Here is an 18,101-nt window from a genome sequence, read left to right as displayed (position 1 = left end):
AATGGAAAACAACTAAGTGACAAAAGGATTGAAGAACATAAAGGAACGAGAGAGCTTACAAGAAAGAAAAGGTCGTCGGAAACAGGAGCGGAGCGTCACTGGAGCACTGGTCACATAGAGGAACGCCGACAGCCTTCGCAAAAAATGCAGGAGAAAGAAGATGACATCGCGACTTTATAAGGTTGGGGCTTGGCCGACCGGAGCAGTCCGATTCAGGTCACGGAAGCCGAAGCGCAGATCCAGCCGTTGAATTCAAACCGCCAAACGTCACATCAACGCCTGTCGCTTTGGGCGTGCGGTGACAACGACAATGACACGTGGCACACGCCTATAGGGCAACATTTAATGAACGTCGTTAACAAGTGTGGGTCGCGTGTTCGGCTTTAATGGAGATGATTTGCATGAATTCCAAAGGGATTCGGATGATGTCAGCATTGACCGCTCTAAACCAAGGACAGGAATTGTAAGTTTCTCCAAGTGCGAGCATTCAAAGCACCAATCGGCCTCAAGGAGCAATCTCAGAGTTGTCCGACACCTTCGGGTAGACCGATCGGGGTCCAACAAGTATCATGGCCAATCGACCAACTGATCTCCAGACTAGCTTGTCTAGTCAGTCGGACCTGCAGTCTCTTTCGACTAAACTTGAGGGGGAGGCATGTGATCCGGTGATGAAGAAGGGCCCCAGTCAGCAAGATGGTCAACGACATGTTGAAGGTCAAAGTCAAGCTGATCAACGCTCAGGTATCATCGTCCGGTCGGGGGCCCCACTCGAGAGGAAGAGGGCTCAGTCGGATATCAGTATAGCTCGGCTCCATACTGAGCTTCCGACGCTTAGAACAGACGAAGTAGGTGCCAAGCGGCCAGTCCGCTCGGACACACATCGACAAAATAGTGACGACTGAGCAAACGTTCAGACACAGCTCCGTCCTGCATAGCAGCGGAGCCTAGACAGCGGATGCTGGCCGAGCAGCTCTTCCGCTCGTCCTGTAACAGACAAAAGGAGGATAAGAGGATATCCTTTTAGGAACTTATGCCACCGACAGACGGCATGCCTGGCGGCATGGTCAGGCAGAAGATCGTACGATGGAAACTCGGGTCGTTAATGTATGGTGTCAGAGACACTTTTCTGACACGTCTTTTCAAGGTATGCTTTGAGGAACGTGCGCGCCTCAAGAAGTGTGCACGCGCTCCCCGAGGGTCCTATATAAAATCCCCAAAGCTTCGACGGAGATATGCATAATCTCTACTGTAGTTATAGTTACCCTGCCCTTTTATTTCCTCATTTCTTCTACATCCCCGGTGTTTGACTTGAGCATCGGAGGGTCATCGCCAGGGAACCCCTCTCCGGCTCGGCACTTACGTTGCTGTGGTTGCAGACTTCATTGACGAGGAGTCCATGATCAATCAACAGAAGCGCCACATCCCTAGCATCCATCGTCTCGACTCTCGAACATGATCAATATTAAATATCAAATTAGTTCATGTACATTTAGTGAAATTATAACCTATTAATCAATCATCTTGTGTGAGCATCGTCAACGTCTCCCCGACCACAAATTCACTTTTATATTTTTTTATTATTTAATTAAAATAAAAATTTATTTTATTGATAAAAAAATTAAAAAGTGCCTTTAATTTTTAATTATTTATGTTAAAAATATATTTAAAAAGACAATTCATTTTATAAGTGATATATCGATTTTGACCTAATCTGCTTTACTAACTATTAGTTAAACAGTCTTAAATATTATTTTTAGTTAAAATTGCTTTAATGCTAATTAAAATTTATAAATATAAAGTATTCTTTTGACGATAACAAAATTAATTTTTAACTTTGTATAACTATTTTTAATGTTTTTAACTTACATTGTATTTAAATATAATCAAATTTAACTATTATAAAAAAATATAATTATAATTTTTTAAAAAATATTTATTTTTAAATCGAGATAATTAATAAGCCAAATCAGCCATCCGACCCCACTGCCATTTTCTGAATGCAACAGTGAGACGTAGCGGCTGTTCACGGCACCGTGCCGAACCGTCACTGTTCCGTTAGAAGGATGTGACGGGGCGCTACCAACGTTAGTGCCTTAAGTGCCGCTCCGTCTCTCACTCCTTAACGTCGTCTACCTCCCGTCCCGTCTCGTGAGGCCTCCGCCCCGTTCGGATCTGGAGATCCTAACCCTAACCCTAACGCCGCCATGGCCTACTGCGACGACGATTTCGCCATCCTCGGCGACGACGCCCAGTCACATCCCCAGCCGCCGTTCGCAACCCACCGCTACGTGACTTCCAAGTCGTCGACGATCGTCCATCACCACCTCGCCTCCATCTCAAGCCCTGCTAAGAAGGGAGCGGTCGCCGACGACGGTGGAGTTGAGGAACACGAGGGGTACGGAGAGGCCTTCGGTCAGACGGACGTCTCCAAGTGTCCCTCCGCCCCGGCCTTCCATGACCACCACTGCTTCGTGGACACCGCTATTCCGTTCGCGCCCCAGCATCCTGCCGTAGAGGAAGACGACGCCGACGATGAAGGAGGAAACGATAATAACCTCGAGCTAAAAGGGGCGTCGATCTCTGTTTCTCATCACAATCTCCATCACCAGCAGTTGGCCCATCATCTCCCGTCCAAGCGTGATGATCTGAGCGATGGCGAATCGCCTTACTGCTACAATAGCAGCGGGGCCGCGAATAAGAAGCCGAAGGCAATGTCGTCCTCCGGGGACTACCGGAAAGACCGGGAAGAGTGGAGCGACACGGCCATCGGCTCTCTTCTCGACGCTTACACGGAGAAGTTCGTGCAGCTCAGCCGAGGTAACCTGCGGGGACGAGATTGGGAAGACGTGGCCACTATTGTTAGCGAGCGCTGTAACAGGCAGAAGTCAGCAAAGAGCGTGGAGCAATGCAAGAATAAGATTGACAATCTCAAAAAGCGTTACAAAGTCGAATGCCAGCGGCTCAGCAGCAGTGGCCTCCCTGGTAGCCACTGGACATGGTTTAAAAAGATGGAGCAGTTGATTGGTTCCTCCTCCTCTTCAAAGGCCAATCTGGACGATGACAAATCTGTCAATCTCGGCAGTCCTGCTACAGCAGCGAGACAGATGAAAAGGTCATTTCTTTTTCTCGCCTACATGATCCTGCATTTGCTACAGAGCTTGTCGTTATTTATTTTGCTAGAAGCCTTGTACTCGACTGAACCATCTATCATTATTTGAACTTCCTTGTGGTTTATATAGATCATGATTTTCCAGTACTTTATGCAGTTGCAGTACAAAATTCTTTATTGTAGTTCCTAGATTAGATGGCAAAGGATTATTTTGGGAATTTTGCATGATGCTCAAGGGGAACACTTTGGTGTGGTTCCTGTATTCCACAACAAAGGTTGAATGGATTGTAGGTTTTATGATCTAGTATTTATTTACAGTGTTCTTTTGCCATACCTTCTCACTATAGTAATCCGTTAAGGTTCTAATGAACCTTTGGAGTAAAATAACTGCAGAGAGGGTTGACCTATAAATGCCTTGCAGTCCAAGAAGATAAACATAAGCTAGGCAAACATATTATTGTAGATTTGTCAATGCTGTGAACTTTATCCTTTCAGCCTATATCTGAAATTCAACAGTAAGAAACTGGAAGACTGCAAGATTCGGTTACCAGCAACTGCACAAATGTTGACCCTCTAAATTTGTTTTCTATTTCGTCATTATAGACCATGTAACCTTTTGGTAAAAATATAAAAACTAGTAGGTGGAAAAGAGTTCAACTACTTTCATCCTATATGTTTGTACTATTAGGATTTCTGATATGTCTGTGGAAATTCTGCTAAATCTTTGAGAAATTGGTGAATGGGGAGCAGACTGAGAAACATGAAAAATTGGCTACTTTGTGATGGTTTATGATGGCATATAAGTTTGAAGATGTATGGAATATGCTGATATCTACTTAATGTAAGCAAATGTTAAATTTATGATCTCAACACTTTTAGAAACGCCTTACCCAGTACCAAACTTAAGATATAGTTTATCTTGCAGGAATATCTACTTGGATGTTCTGTTGCCTACATGTTCATAGCCCATCTTCAGTGGCTATATTAAGTTTTCACTTGCTTTTTAGCAATTGTTTTGAAGTCAAGTTTTAAGTTGCATCTCACTTGTCTTGATAGGTCATTCATTGACCAAGTAACTTGACTTCAAAACACTTAACCTAGGTGACTATCAGTATAGTTGACGTGCATTCTCTTGCTAATGTAGTGGCATCACATTCTTCGATTACTTAATATCTTGTGTTGGTTTTACATTGCTGCTTCCTATAAGCATTCTATGAAGCAAGAATTTCTTCCCGATGATCAATACTCTGTCTATGATGTGATAACTACGAAGGGAGAAAAAAATCGATGATGAACTGCTTATCTCAATATTCTTTTAGCATTGCAAATTTAACAAGCAGTGGTTTTACATTGCTGCTTCCTATAAGCATTCTATGAAGCAAGAATTTCTTCCCGATGATCAATACTCTGTCTATGATGTGATAACTATGAAGGGAGAAAAAAATCGATGATGAACTGCCTATCTCAATATTCTTTTAGCATTGCAAATTTAACGAGCAGTGGATGAATTCTTATGATTTTATCGTGTCGCTAGGATAAATACATTGTTTCAAAGGGGAAGATCCACATTATCTATAGTGGGAGTGGGAATGTGGGATTTTCAACTTCATCAGTTGCTTTATTGGTTCCAACATTTTTCTTGTTTTGGTAATGAGTACTTGACCACCTCTAGATCCATTGTTGCTACTAATTGATGCTTATATTTTTCTTATTTACAAATTGATTATTATGTTCTTTTCTGCTAATTGATTACGGTTTTATACTTATTATTTAGTAATCTTTTTATACACATTTGTTCTGTGATTTTCTCTTTGATTGTATTACACATCCACTTTCGATAAGACCACATCCCATTATGGAGACCTTTGTTTGTTAGGTCAAATCTTGAGAATTAAAAAAAAAATGCAAAGCAAATTTAGTAATTTTTATACACATTTCCTCATTACCTTCATATTTTATTACAAAAATTACATTTTGATAAGACCACAGCCCATGACTGAGATCTTTGTTTATGTTGAATCTAGAGTATTAACAGAAAACATGCAAAGAACATGTGAACCTTCTGATTTAAGTTTCTTGAATCTAACTGTTAATGATCTATTGAGCATGAGATTTTGGTGGTGACTTTTTATCCTGTTTAAATGCAATGCTCATTTAGGGGATATTCTCGTTTGCAGATATCCGGTTACTGGACCCGGACCAGTTAGCTTGAATAATAACTCAAAGATAAAGTCATTGCCAACTCCACGGTGGAAGAGAGTGGTCTTGAGAATTAATGGTATGGCGTTATCTGGAGGTACCCAAAATGTCGACCCTAAGGTAAACCTGTTTGATGTAATTCTCTAAGGATAAAAGCTTACCTATTTGTTGAATAGATACTGTTTATGGATTTTTCAGGTAGTTATGCTAATTGCTAAGGAAATTGCAATTGCTAGTGGTGCAGGCTTGGAGGTATTAATGAATGCCATTTTCTCTGATTGGAAACTGAGTTTTTTTTATCATTAATATTTCCATTATCAAGAAGGGGAGCCTTGGCGCAACGGTAAGTTATTGCTTTGTGACCAAAAAGGTCATGGGTTCGAATCCTGAAAACAACCTCTTGCAAAAAAAAGCAGATAAGACTGCATACAATGGATCCTTCCCCGAGACCCCGCATAACGGGAGCTTTGTGCACCGGGCTGCCCTTTTTAATATTTCCATTATCAAGTCTTCGCATGTGTTTTTTCAGGTGGCAGTTGTTGTTGGTGGTCGAAATTACTTTTGTGGTGACACTTGGATGACCACAATTGGAATTGACAAGTCTTCAACTTTTCAGATAGGGTATGTTTCTTTTGGTGAAAAAGCTTGTTCGACTTTCTCATTTTTCAATAGAATTGCAGTAGTCAATAAGGTTTGAATTGGAGGCAATTGAAATCAAAATTTTCTGTAATTACAAAGGTTTTGCTTTTTATTGTTTAGTTCCATTATGTTATTATCAGCTTGAGCAAGTTTGAACTGGTTTTCTGTATTTTTATTGCACAGTTCACACTTTGGAAGGCTTAACTGAAATATTGTAGGCCTACTAATTGTTATGAAGTTATATTTTGTTTGACAAAAGTATGTGTATATGTATACGCTCACCTGAGCTCTGAGTTCTTAATACTTGCACCATCTTAGCATGTGTAGAGACATTTTCTATGGGCCTGATTCAAATTTAGGCTGTTCTTAATCTTATTTGATTTTTTCTTTTTTAATCAAAACCTTGGAAGACAGGTCAAAGATTGGGCTGGGCTGGCTGTAAAGTTATATGAGTTTTGTTATAGTTTTACAATTTCGTGTGAAGGATCTACTATTATTTCCAACTACCATGTTGTCTTTCTTGCTCTTCTAATGGTGTTAATCAATTTATGAAATTGTCTATCTTCCTAAGTGCCAGAGAAAATTTCTAGAAAGCACCTTTTGTTTGATCTAACTTTCTTTATTGACTGGAATTATTCTGATTTTATGTCCTGGAAAAATCTGATACTTGTGTCTATTGCTCCAAAGGGAGATTTCAGTTTCAAGTTCTTTGAAAAATTATTGCCACAATTATGAGGTCCATTTGGACAATGTCTCTTGCAGAAGCTCTCTTTACTGCTTTAAGCTATCTCAACTATCAACTAAGTTTTTATCTGAGAAGATATATTTGTCTTCATTCATTTTGACTTGGGATTCATTTTGATGCTCAAGACATTATACGTAGGAAATTTATCTTGAACAACTTTTGGGATTAATTTTTGACTATCTCATTTCTCTAAATATCAACCTTTTCTGCTTGTTAAGAATAGTACAACTTAGAACTTGCAGTAGACTAGGGAGCTCCGTTTGAATGCAACTGTAGTTTAATAGATTTTTTTTCTTTGCTATTTTTTCTCCTTATAGGAGTGTTTAGTTATCTATTCCTTTATTATCCATTTTGGCTAAGATAGCCTTCTTCATTATGGCAGAATGATGGCATCATTGATGAACTCTATAATGCTCCAAGCGTCACTGGAGAAGATTGGCATTGAGGCACGTATACATTCTACCTTAATGTTGCAAGAGATTGCTGAACCATACATAAGGCGGCGAGCTATCCGCCATCTTGAAAAAGGAAAAGTTGTTATTTTTGGAGCTGGTGCTGAAGCTGGAAATTCAATTCTTAGCACTGATACTGCAGCTGCCTTGAGGGCCTCTGAGAGTATGTTTGGAGATTCATTTGTGGTTCCATTATATTGTCAGAAACTGGATATAGGTCACAATCCATGCCTAAAGTGGAATATCTGGTCGCTCCAGAGTACCTGTTGCCCTTTGGGTTTGGATTGTGGCACAATTCCTAATTATAAGGTTTTTATGAGAACTCTAACCCATGTTATCTTAATGCAGTTCATGCAAACGCTGTTCTTAAAGGCACTACCTCAGATGACTTCTACAATTGCCATTCAAGAAACAACAATGGCGGTGCATTCGAGCACATTTCATTCAGAGAGTTTGTTTCAAGAGGTTTTACCGCAGTCGACATAGCAGCACTTAATATTTGCGAAGAGAGCCACATTCCCAGTCAGTTGATTGTGTTGCTGTTTTTGCCATTTATTTAGATATAATTATATCTCTGAGCTTTGCTTTTGCATACATTTGCAGTTGTTCTTTTTAGTTTATTAGAGCCTGGCAATCTCACAAAGGCACTTTGTGGAGACCAAGTAGGCATTATGATCGACCAATCGGGGAGGATTAACTGACACAATGTCTACCTGCCCAAGGTATTGAACACAGCATTTTCGTAAGTAATCACATTTATTCAGGGAACTTAGAACCCATGTGTGCATATAAGCCTTTGTTTCTGAAAGGCTGCTCCTGCAGATATCACCTACATCTATTTGATGCTCTTTCTTGAAATCATTGGTGGTGTGTCACCATACAAGACCACAACCACCTCTAAAGAGATTCATCTAGCTGGTATCTTTATTGTTCTGCCCCAGTTGTTATTTATCAGGTTGTAAATTATCTCAATGCATTGTATAAATAATATCAAGAGAGACTATAGAATTATAAGCCTGTAAGATTTGTCAATAAAACATGACTACATGAGTTACTGCATGTATGATTTTGAAGTGATTTGCTGCGGTTGCAATCTAGATAAACCTTTTGTCAATCAATCCTGTTGGGATCTTTTCAACACAGCAGAATGTATTTGTATCAGCGTAGTGCATTCAATCATTCCGTTTCTTGCTTCGATTTTGTAACCCATGCTTTGTTGGCATCTCAATCTTTTCTTTATTCAAAGTTCAGTTGGATTTCATAACCTTAATTATCTTATGCTGTTCCAAGTTTCATGTAAAATAGAATCATGCAGAAATACCTGAGTTGAAATGGCAACTTAGCAAGTTGAAGAGATCTTTGAATTTGTAAGTACGTCAGTGTTGTAGAGGAGATCTGACAGCTGCAACGGTAAAAAGATGTCCAATTTTAAGGTTGGGACTTTCAAACCGCCCATCACCGGCGGCTGAGGCCATTCCGATGCCCCGAGCGAAGGCATTGAATGTGTCTGCCATCTCCACGAGCACCAGGAGGTAGCAGTCAGGAGACCAGCTTTGAACGCCGTCGAGGTTGATAATTCTATCTATTAAACTCTTCCCCATCTTAATCTTAGAGCAATAGCATGAACACAGCACAGGATATGCATCAGCCACACTGAAGAGTTTGGATGTTGCAATTATTCATTTTTGTCACTGACTCACTATAAAACTCAGTCGTCAAAGGAGAGCGACCACGCGAGCCCAATACTTACCAGGATCCTCTCTCATCTCCTCCTACAAAAGGACAATATTGTTGAAGCAAAAATTTCGTTGCCCCTCTACTGTGGGGCTCATTCAGGTCCATAAATCTCCTCTTTGTGAAGACGAAGACAAGCTGCTTGTTTCACTTTTTTTTTTTTTGTTGTGTTTTTCCAGTTCTGTGACAGTAAATATAGTTTGAGAAAGAAGTGAAGTCCTTATTTTGCCAGTAGGTTTGTTTGCATTGAAGCTTTATTCTTCTGCAGGAGCACATAGCCTCGGTGAAAGTGGTGGATGAGGTACGACTCTATCTCCGAGCTTCCTCCTAAACCTACTCCTACTCGATAACTTTCATTCTAAGTTTTGAAAATCGCCATACATATTTTAAGCATCGGATGCTGTGTTCTATATACACTTTCATTATTGCCTGCCTGCAGCTTTGCTTCAGGTTTCTGTGTTTTTCCCCTTTTGAGTGTGCTGCCGATATAAAATGATGTTTGAACACCCTTCTCTCCCTTTTGTTCGATTAATGTGTAATCGCATCAGAGGTTTTTTTTATAGGAAATTATAAGGTGATTACATTCATCTCAAAAGTCCTTTATAATCCATCTCCAAATTTATAATTCCTTTATCATCCATCTCCAAATTGTATATAAAGAAAATAAATTATGAAATCAACTAGTAATTGACCACTCGGACATTCAAAAAAAAATTGAAAAAAGAGACGTACTCTGGTTTCTCTTCCAATGACATTGTTGCTGGAGAAGATTATAAATCTATTCTCCACGATTTTTTTAAAATATATGAAGGATTCCTTATCCATAATAATAAAGTATTATAAATCGGTAATAGCCCTGCAGTCTCTTTGAATGTGAATTTGTGCCATCGCCCTTTCGAATCGGCATAGTTGATTCGTGTGTAAAGACGTTACTGTCAATTTAAATTTAGAATCGATTCTGATGTGTTCCGGACAAAACAAAACTCCCATAATTTTACTTCCCTTCAATCACCCACCCAAAGAAATTCATTTGTGCCATGCAACTGTACTTAACTCTTTCTCTTACGCCGCGTGCCTGGAATACTTAATTCAGTCCTTCAACTAGGTGTGTGTGTGTGTGATGGGATGTGAACCCCTCCTGTTAGTGTGAGACAGGGACTGACTGATTCCTCTCTATAATAATGCTTGTTAATTATTCAGGCGTTCACATCAAAGCAGTGTAGTTGACGTCTCTGCTTGGTTCATCCTCTCCTTCTCTTTCTCTCTCTCTCTTTGTTTTTTTTTTTAAATTTAAAGGTATTTATTATTATTATTATTATTTAATTCCAAATTATTTGGCTGATAAATTATCGTCTTTTTTACCTGTCAAATAAATTTAAAACATAATTGAGCAAAAGTCAAAAGCGTCTCTATAAATCATAAAAAAGAAGGCTCTATTTAGAAAAAATCGCATATAACCTAGCTATGACCCGATTTACCCTATAGCGGGTAAATCATCAATAAATATCTCTAGATTATTTAAATAGGGTAACTAGGGATGTGAACCCAATTTAAATCAATAAAATATTCAAATTTTCATTCAAACATATATAATTTAATCTTATGACTCGATTGACCTCGATGGATGGTAATATCTTTTATCCGACATCTTTCAGTAGCTACTTTAATAATACAGAGGTAATTGATATTTTTAGAAAAAGATTATTGATGAGATGCATTTGATTTTTTTTAAAAACATCCATTCAATATTTTTCTTCATTTATGATGCCCATTTTTTTCCCCAATATAATCTATACAAATTAAAACTCAATGAGAGCACACAGATATCGATAAGAGCTCATAGAACTCAATGATGGTAATCTCTCTTTTCAACCTTGTTTATTGGTTAAATATATAAACGGATCCTCTCGGATTAATTTAATGATCAGCACATGAGATGTTGTCATAATAAGATCTGGAATTCGAATCTTGGTAAAAGGTAGTCGCCCGTGATTTACCTCCTCCGTGTTGATCTTGGGACGGATTGATGGAGACACTGAGGACAAACATATTCACTTTTTGTCACAATTGGTTAAACATATAAACAATATCACTCTTATTGGCTTTAGGGTTAATTACACCAACCCTACTTAGTCATAATAAAAGTAAACAATTTCCTTTCTAGGTGAAGAAGCCTCTTTTCGCTGACTGTCGCATACCTCCGCTGAACCTTGGACCCCCTTTATATAGGGCTCCTGTATCACACATGCACGCTTCCCGAGGCGTGCACGCCTCTCGAAATTTCTCTGAAAAGATGTATCAGTAAAATGTCTCTGACACAATACTTTAACGAGCCGAGCATATTTCTGAAGTCACAGTGAAAATTTCTGTCGTACGATCTTCTGTCCGAACCAGCCGCCGACCATGCCGCTTGTCAGCGGCACATATTCCCAAAAAGATAACATCCAACTAGCAGTGTCTTTTACTAGGCCGAGCAAGATAGTCGCTCGGCTCGGATGAGTATGTTCTCTGGCCGAGCGGGGAGCCTGCTCGACCTGTGCTTCAACTATCCTGAGAAAGTCGTTCGGTCGTTCTTCTGTTTCTGCATAGCTCGGTCGTAAATCCGCTCTGTTCTCATAGCTCTGTATAAGGCCGAGCGGGGAAACCGCTCGGCGTGCTCTTGCAGATACTTAGTCTTTTTGAGCGTCGGAAGCTCGGAACATCGCCGAGTTGTTATGATGTCGGATCGGGTCTTCCTTATCCCGATCGACGAGCGTACTCCCGATCGGCTAGTGGTCTAGGGGCATTTGACCGCCTTGATTGTCCCCACCATGGCAACGGGGTGGGGCCTTCCTCCCCTTATCTCCGCATCACAAGCCTCCCCTTTAAGTATAGTCGAATGAGGCTACAGTTCAACTGACTGGACCAGTGTGCACCGATTTCTTCCCGATCGGCCTTCATCATTGCATAGACTCCGATTAGGTTGTACCTGATCCTCACCGATCGGCCTTCTAAAAGTAGTTGCGCGGGAGTTGCGCGGGCGAGCATCATGCTTCTTTGTCCGATCGGAAGAACAAGGGTTTACCCTTGTAGAATATTTCCTCTGGTTGGTTGTCTTAGGCGAGCGGGGGCTCGGCTGACGTTACCCGAATATCTTGGAATTCATGCAAATCCTTTTTCATTAAGGCAAAGTGGGTTCCCATGCCGACCAGTGAAAGCACACCACGTGTCATGCCCGCAGCCGCCGCACGCCTGACGTGACAGACATTGATGGCGACGTTTGGGGTTTAAATTCAACGATCGGATCTTCGCATAGGTTTTCGTGACCTAGATCGAACGGCTCCGGTCGGCCGAGCCCTGGGTAAATGAGCTCGCCGCCGCACCGCCTTCGTCACCCTTGTGCTCCCGCGCTTGCGTTTTCCAGCGATCCTGTGCGCGTTCTCCGGTGATCTCTTGTCTACCTACAGCGACCTTCTGCGTGTCTTCTTCGACCATTTCTTTTCCAACGATCTTCGTCTTTGTAAGCTCCCTTCCTTCCTTACTCGCCTTCGATCTCCGGTTTCTTCCTGTGACCTCCCCATGGTCTTTTTGCTCTTTTAGTCGATTTTCTTCCGCCGTTTTTGCTTTCTATCGCAATGGCAAGCTCTTCTTAGTTGTCGGGCCCCCTCCCGAGCTCTGGTACACCACCATGGAGACCCGGTTCGATGAAGGTGATGCTGAGAACCTTAAGAATGCTTTTGAGATTCCCCTTGATCATGAGATCATTTTAGCTTCCTTGTCCGATCGGTCAAATGAACCGCCGACCATCACCATCTGTCTGTTTCCGGAATAATTTGTGACCGGTCTCTGCTTCCCTATCCATCCCTTCATCATCGAAATCTATAATTATTTCTATGTTCCCCTTCCACAACCTGCACCGAATTCGTTTTGCCTTTTGTGTGACGTCATTATGTTGCTCCGGCTGCACGACATCCCTTTGACCCCTCGAGCCTTCCACTACTTCTATTACCCTAAACAGTCCGAACTAGGTACCTTCCTGTTTAAGTCTCGGATCGAGTTGGTTTTCTTCTACAAAATGTCGACTTCCAATAAACATTGGAAGAAATATCTCTTTTTTGTACGCCTCCCCGAATGGCCGAGCTTCCGGACTCGCTAGCAGGTCGGCTTACCTCCTCAACCCGATCTGAAGAAGTACAAGAGCCGCTCGGACTACCTTCATGTCGCCTCTATGCTAGTCGGCCAGAAGTACGACACCCACAAGCTACTGCTTGAGGGCGTGCTGTACATTTTTGGCTTGAGTCCGATCCGTACCAGGCTCCCGACCGGCTTAGATAAGAGATTCCATGTACATTTCTCCATTGATTCTAACTAATTCTTCTGCTTCTTTTGTCGCCGAAGTCATGCTGCTCGCTCAGATGTTCGGCCTTGTGAAGCTTCAGAACGTCGAGATCAAGTCGTTCGCGGTTGAGGAATTGGCGAACCGCAACCTACAGTCGGTCGGCTCTCAAGATGACAGCGTCGCGACTCTCGCCCTAGCAAGGGAGGGGGGGCAACTAGCCTAGCCCCCGATGTCGAGGTTGTCAGTGGCACGAAGCAACCATTCGAGCAAGTGCCCATCGTCCGCTCAGAGAGTTCGGCTTCCTCTAGCGAGTCGTTGCTAAGGCGTAAAAGGCGTCGCACAGAGTCTTCGTGCTCTGCTGTCACTGCGGTAGGATCTGCTGAAAGGGTCGAGGTCGGCACCTCGAATCCCTCCGCGATTCCTGTGACTACGCCCGAGGTATCCTCCGACCGGACTCAATCGGTGGTCGAGCTATCACAGGAGCCTATCGCCGCGGAGCCCCTAGCCTCTATGCCACCATCGCGACCATCGAGGGTTTGGCGATCGGCCATTCTCCCGGCATCTGCGTCCTGGCCGACCGGCCCAACAACCTCGCCCCACTCGGCTCTGAGTAGTCGACGATCCATTATGGCGATCCTTCACCTACCAACGGAGGAATACGTGAGCCAAGCGCCCGGTCGAGCACTCCTGAGCATTAAGTCATCATACGGGATCCGCTTGCCCAAGTCTGGGAAGAAGCTCGAGCCCGAGCGATGGTGATGCCCCTGGGCGCGCTCGCCAACAATCATACCCAGATGACAACTGGGGTAAGCTCCTTGTAATTATCTTTTTTCCGATCAAATCTAATCCTCTTACCTGTTTGTAGTATTGGGTGGAGAGCCTGGCCATGTACCACAGGCTAGCTCATCTGGAGGATGAATTCCGGAAGCTCCAAGTTTCCAGCAGCCAACTTGCTGGCGATTCGAGGGAGATGGTCATGCTGAAGGCCGACCTGGAGAAGATAACCAAGCTTCTCTAGGCCTAACGGGCTAAATCTTCCGGCCACGAGGAGATGTTGGGCCGACTCAAGAAGCAAGTCAGCACGTTTGACAAGAAGATTGAGTTGGCCACCGCTAGGAAGAACGGGGCCATCGAGGACTTGGAACTAAAGAACAAGGAGCCCCGCGATCTCGCCAGTAAGCTCAAGGGCGCTGAAGATTTTATGGTGACTGAGCGGGCGAGCCGGATGACGAGGGAAACCGAGCTCCAGGGCCAGCTCTCCACTAAGGACGCAGCACTGAAGCTGACCTGGGATGAACTAGAGAAGGTGAAGACTGAGTTAGAGGGATCCCGAGAAGTGATGAAGATCTATCAGGACGCTGAGCTGAGCTAATTTTCAACATTGCGACAGAACTACATCTGCTCGGATGTGTTTAATGATAAAGTCATCGCTCGGTATGTTTGGCTCTACAACCTGACAATAGATGAGACAATCAACCAGCTCAAGGCGGGTGGCCACCTTCCCGAGACCTTGAAGGATAGCGTCATCAGTCAGGATAAAATGATTGAGTCACTGCCCGACGACTCTCTTGATTATCTTAAGTGAGGTTATCACTGTATATTTCTAAAGTCCTAATGTAAGCTCGCCCGTTCGGCCATGCTTTTGTTTTTATCCTACAACTGTGATCTTGAAATGTAATCTTGAGAATTTTGGTTTTAATATATGTGCGTCCGTTTGGCGAAGCATTTCCTCTCACAGCTTTTCTTCTCTTTGCCTGTAAATGCCCTTGATCTTGTATCTGCGACTAACTACTTGACCATAGGGGCAGGCTTGGATTTAAGGTCGTCGCTCGACCGTGAGTGAGGAAGTGTGTTTTAAAGTCGCCGCTCGACGATTTGTTGAAAACCGGGGTTTAACGTCGCTGCTCGATGATTTGTTGAAGATTGGGGTTTAACATCGCCACTCGACGATTTCATGTAGACATGTGTTTAACGTCATCGCTCGACGGTTCGATGAAGACACACGTTTAACGTCGCCGCTCGACGGTTGGATGTAGGCACGCGCTTAACGTCACCGCTCGACGATTTGATGAAGACTAGGGTTTAACGTCGTCGCTCGACGATTTGGTGAGGACTTGGGTTTAAGGTCACCGCTTGACCGTTGGTAGAGGCTAGGATTTAAGGTCGCCGTTCGACCATTGGTGGAGACTAGGGTTTAAGGTCGCCGCTCGACCGTTGGTGAAGACACGAGTTTAACGTCGTCGCTCGACGATCTAGTGAGGACTTGGGTTTAGGGTCGCCGCTCGATGATTTAGTGAAAACTAGAGTTTAACGTCGCCGCTCGATAATTTGGTAAAGACTAGAGTTTAACGTCGCCGCTCGACGATTTGGTGAAGACTAAAGTTTAACGTCGCCGCTCGACGATTTGGTGGAGACTCGCGTTTAACATCGCCGCTCGACGATCTGGTGGAGACTCACGTTTAACGTCACCACTCGACGGTCTGGTGGAGACTAGCGTTTAACGTCGTCGATCAACGATTTGGTGGAGACTCGCGTTTAACGTCGTCGCTCGACGATCTGGTGTGTTGTTCGACATGTAACTTAGAAATTTTTTATTTTGCCCTTGCATTCAGAGACGACATACAAAAATGTATGAATACACATCTACGCTTGTGCACCTCTCATCCGGCCTGATAGGGTTGGAGATGGTTTGCGCTCCATAGTCGTTTGAGCCGCCTCTTTGTCTCATCCTCGAGATAATAAGCACTCGAGAGGAGTTTTTCCACGACCTTAAAAAGGACCTGCCTATGGAGCTTCTAGCTTGGTAACGCCCCCGACTGACTTGACTTTCTTCCAAATAAGGTCGCAGACCTGGAAGGACCTCGGGATCACCCTTCGGTTGTAAGTTTGCTTCATCCGCTGTCGGTACGCTATAAGCTGAACGACCGCTTTGGCGCGCGCTTCGTCCACCAAGTCCAGCTATAAAAAACCTCCGCTTGGCGTTGCTTTCATCATAATGACACACCCGATCAGACTCTAATCCGATCTCCATGGGGACGACCGCTTCTCCTCCGTACCCGATCGTGCGAAGGGCCCATAGCACGCTCGAGAGCTCATTGACCCAGCTGCCTCCCATATGGTCGAGTTGAGCACGCAAAACTTGGAGGATTTCTCGATTGGTGACTTTTGCTTGCCCGTTGCTCTGCGGATAGGCCACGGAAGTGAAGACCTGCTGGATACCATATCCTTCGCACCACTCCCTGTGTAAAATACCGGAAAAATGTCGAATAAGGATAAGTGAATTTTCTGGAATTTTTAGAAATTTTTTGGGAAATTTTCGGAGTTCGTAAGGACGAGTTTACGGGGATGAAAACGGGGCCCGGGAAAGCCTGTTTAGGCTACCCCATTTTAATGAGGAAAAGTTTATTTATTTTATTTCTTTTTTCCTTTTCCTTTTATTTCCTTCGTTGCTACTGTGTCGTTCCCTTTCCTCGACTCGTGCCTGCGCCTCACGCCATTTTTGTCCCTTCTTCTTCCCAAAATCGACGGCGTCGGTTCCTTTTCTTCCCTCCTGCATACAACCGCCGGCCGAAGGAAGCCTCCAGCGATTCCTCCCATTCTTCTCCTTTCCTACCCGGTGCTCTGGGATTTTTGTTTTCCCTCTTCCTCCCTTCTGCCGACACCGCCGAGCCCTAGATTGGATTCGCCGGCCTCTCCGATCTCCTCTGTGCCAGCCACTGAGATTCCTCGCACCTCTCCCTCACGCTGCGCCACCGCTACTAGATTGCCGTCGTCGATCTCGCCGGTAGCCACCACCACGGATCTGTGCCATAACCACCGCCATCTTCTCTACTCTTCTTTCGATTTGGACGCTCGACGCCGAGAGCTGCTGCCTGGGCAGTGCACATCTGCAGGAGAGAAGTCTGGGGTAAGGTTGTTGGATTGAGCTTGATTAGATTACAAGGTTAATGGATAGATTTCTAAGTTCAGGCATCTACTCTTGTTGGACAGTGATATTGCATTAGTTCGGACACCATTATCGCAGTGAACACGCTCTAACACTGATGAAGCAGGTAATCTTCTAGATATTAATGAGTTGTTGGAGGTCAATTCATTGTTTTATCATACTGCTGCAAATTGAATCAAAAGATAGTTGGGATTGGTCCGAATGGTGGAACGATTAGAGTTAATGGAGCTAACCATAACTGATCAATATTTAGTTTGGGATTGTTGGTATTCAGCTTTGATTTCAGTTGATGTGGAATGAGGATTTCAATGAGTGACTTGTTTTGGAATGTTTGTAGGTGTTGTTAGCCATTGCAGCTCTAGCTGTGCTGTTCGTGGACGATCCTTGGCTTCGGCCAACCTTCCGATCTTAAGTCATCCTTTGATGGTGAGCTATCAGCAACCCACTTGAATTCGGGTAAGTTTTGAGGTTGATTCATGATGTTTAGTAGTTGATGGTAGTGAACTTGATTGGATAAGTGGATCATTAGTTTATGTGTTCTTGGATTAAATTGATGTGAAGGAAAGGGTTGGATTAGATTAGAGGGAATTAATAGTTGATATGTTGATCATAGATCCTTAGTTTTGTTGAATACCCTGTATTTGTAGGATTTGAGTTGGAGGCGATCTCTTGGACTTGTTGAGGACGGTTGATACGACCTGCGTATGAAGGCGGGTACCTCTTGACTTATCTTTTTATGATATTGTCATTGGATATGCATAGTATTTTATAACTACAAGCAATGAACATGTTTGCCTTTGGTATGTCACTGTTTGATATCCATAGCATGTTAGGTTTGTCGCCTGTGATGTGTCCGTGCTTATATCTCGTGATTTGTTGCCATGAGTATCTTATTGCCATGAGTATCTTAGTTTCTAGAGTGACATACCATGCTTTACTGAGGTTAGGATTAGATTCTG

General features: G+C 43.2%; 1 protein-coding gene across 3 annotated transcripts; it reads left to right on the top strand.

Annotated features, from left to right (window-relative positions):
* Positions 1–2,120: 2,120 nt before the first annotated feature.
* On the top strand, positions 2,121–8,223 carry LOC122009722. Of its 3 annotated transcripts, none has more exons than XM_042565999.1 (8): positions 2,121–3,112; positions 5,287–5,428; positions 5,507–5,560; positions 5,838–5,929; positions 7,075–7,307; positions 7,493–7,666; positions 7,748–7,866; positions 7,967–8,223. In XM_042565999.1, exons 1-7 carry the CDS (start codon positions 2,205–2,207, stop codon positions 7,843–7,845), a joined length of 1,701 nt encoding a protein of 566 aa, XP_042421933.1. In that variant the 5' UTR covers positions 2,121–2,204; the 3' UTR covers positions 7,846–7,866; positions 7,967–8,223. The 3 variants fall into 3 exon arrangements, with proteins under 3 accessions (XP_042421933.1, XP_042421934.1, XP_042421932.1); XM_042566000.1 differs by having other exon boundaries at positions 7,938–8,223; XM_042565998.1 differs by having other exon boundaries at positions 7,748–8,223.
* Positions 8,224–18,101: the final 9,878 nt, after the last annotated feature.

The sequence above is a fragment of the Zingiber officinale genome, chromosome 8A (genome assembly GCF_018446385.1).
Source record: "Zingiber officinale cultivar Zhangliang chromosome 8A, Zo_v1.1, whole genome shotgun sequence".
Classification (NCBI taxonomy): Eukaryota; Viridiplantae; Streptophyta; class Magnoliopsida; order Zingiberales; family Zingiberaceae; genus Zingiber; species Zingiber officinale.
This window is presented reverse-complemented; position numbering and strand designations above follow the sequence as displayed.

Excerpts from the sequence above, each read along its gene's own strand:
- LOC122009722 (XM_042565999.1), top strand. The coding sequence starts at position 2,205 with ATGGCCTACTGCGACGACGATTTCGCCATCCTCGGCGACGACGCCCAG. Across the intron at positions 5,429-5,506 it reads CCCAAAATGTCGACCCTAAG|GTAGTTATGCTAATTGCTAA; the intron begins GTAAACCTGTTT and ends TGGATTTTTCAG. Across the intron at positions 7,667-7,747 it reads CGAAGAGAGCCACATTCCCA|TTGTTCTTTTTAGTTTATTA; the intron begins GTCAGTTGATTG and ends ATACATTTGCAG.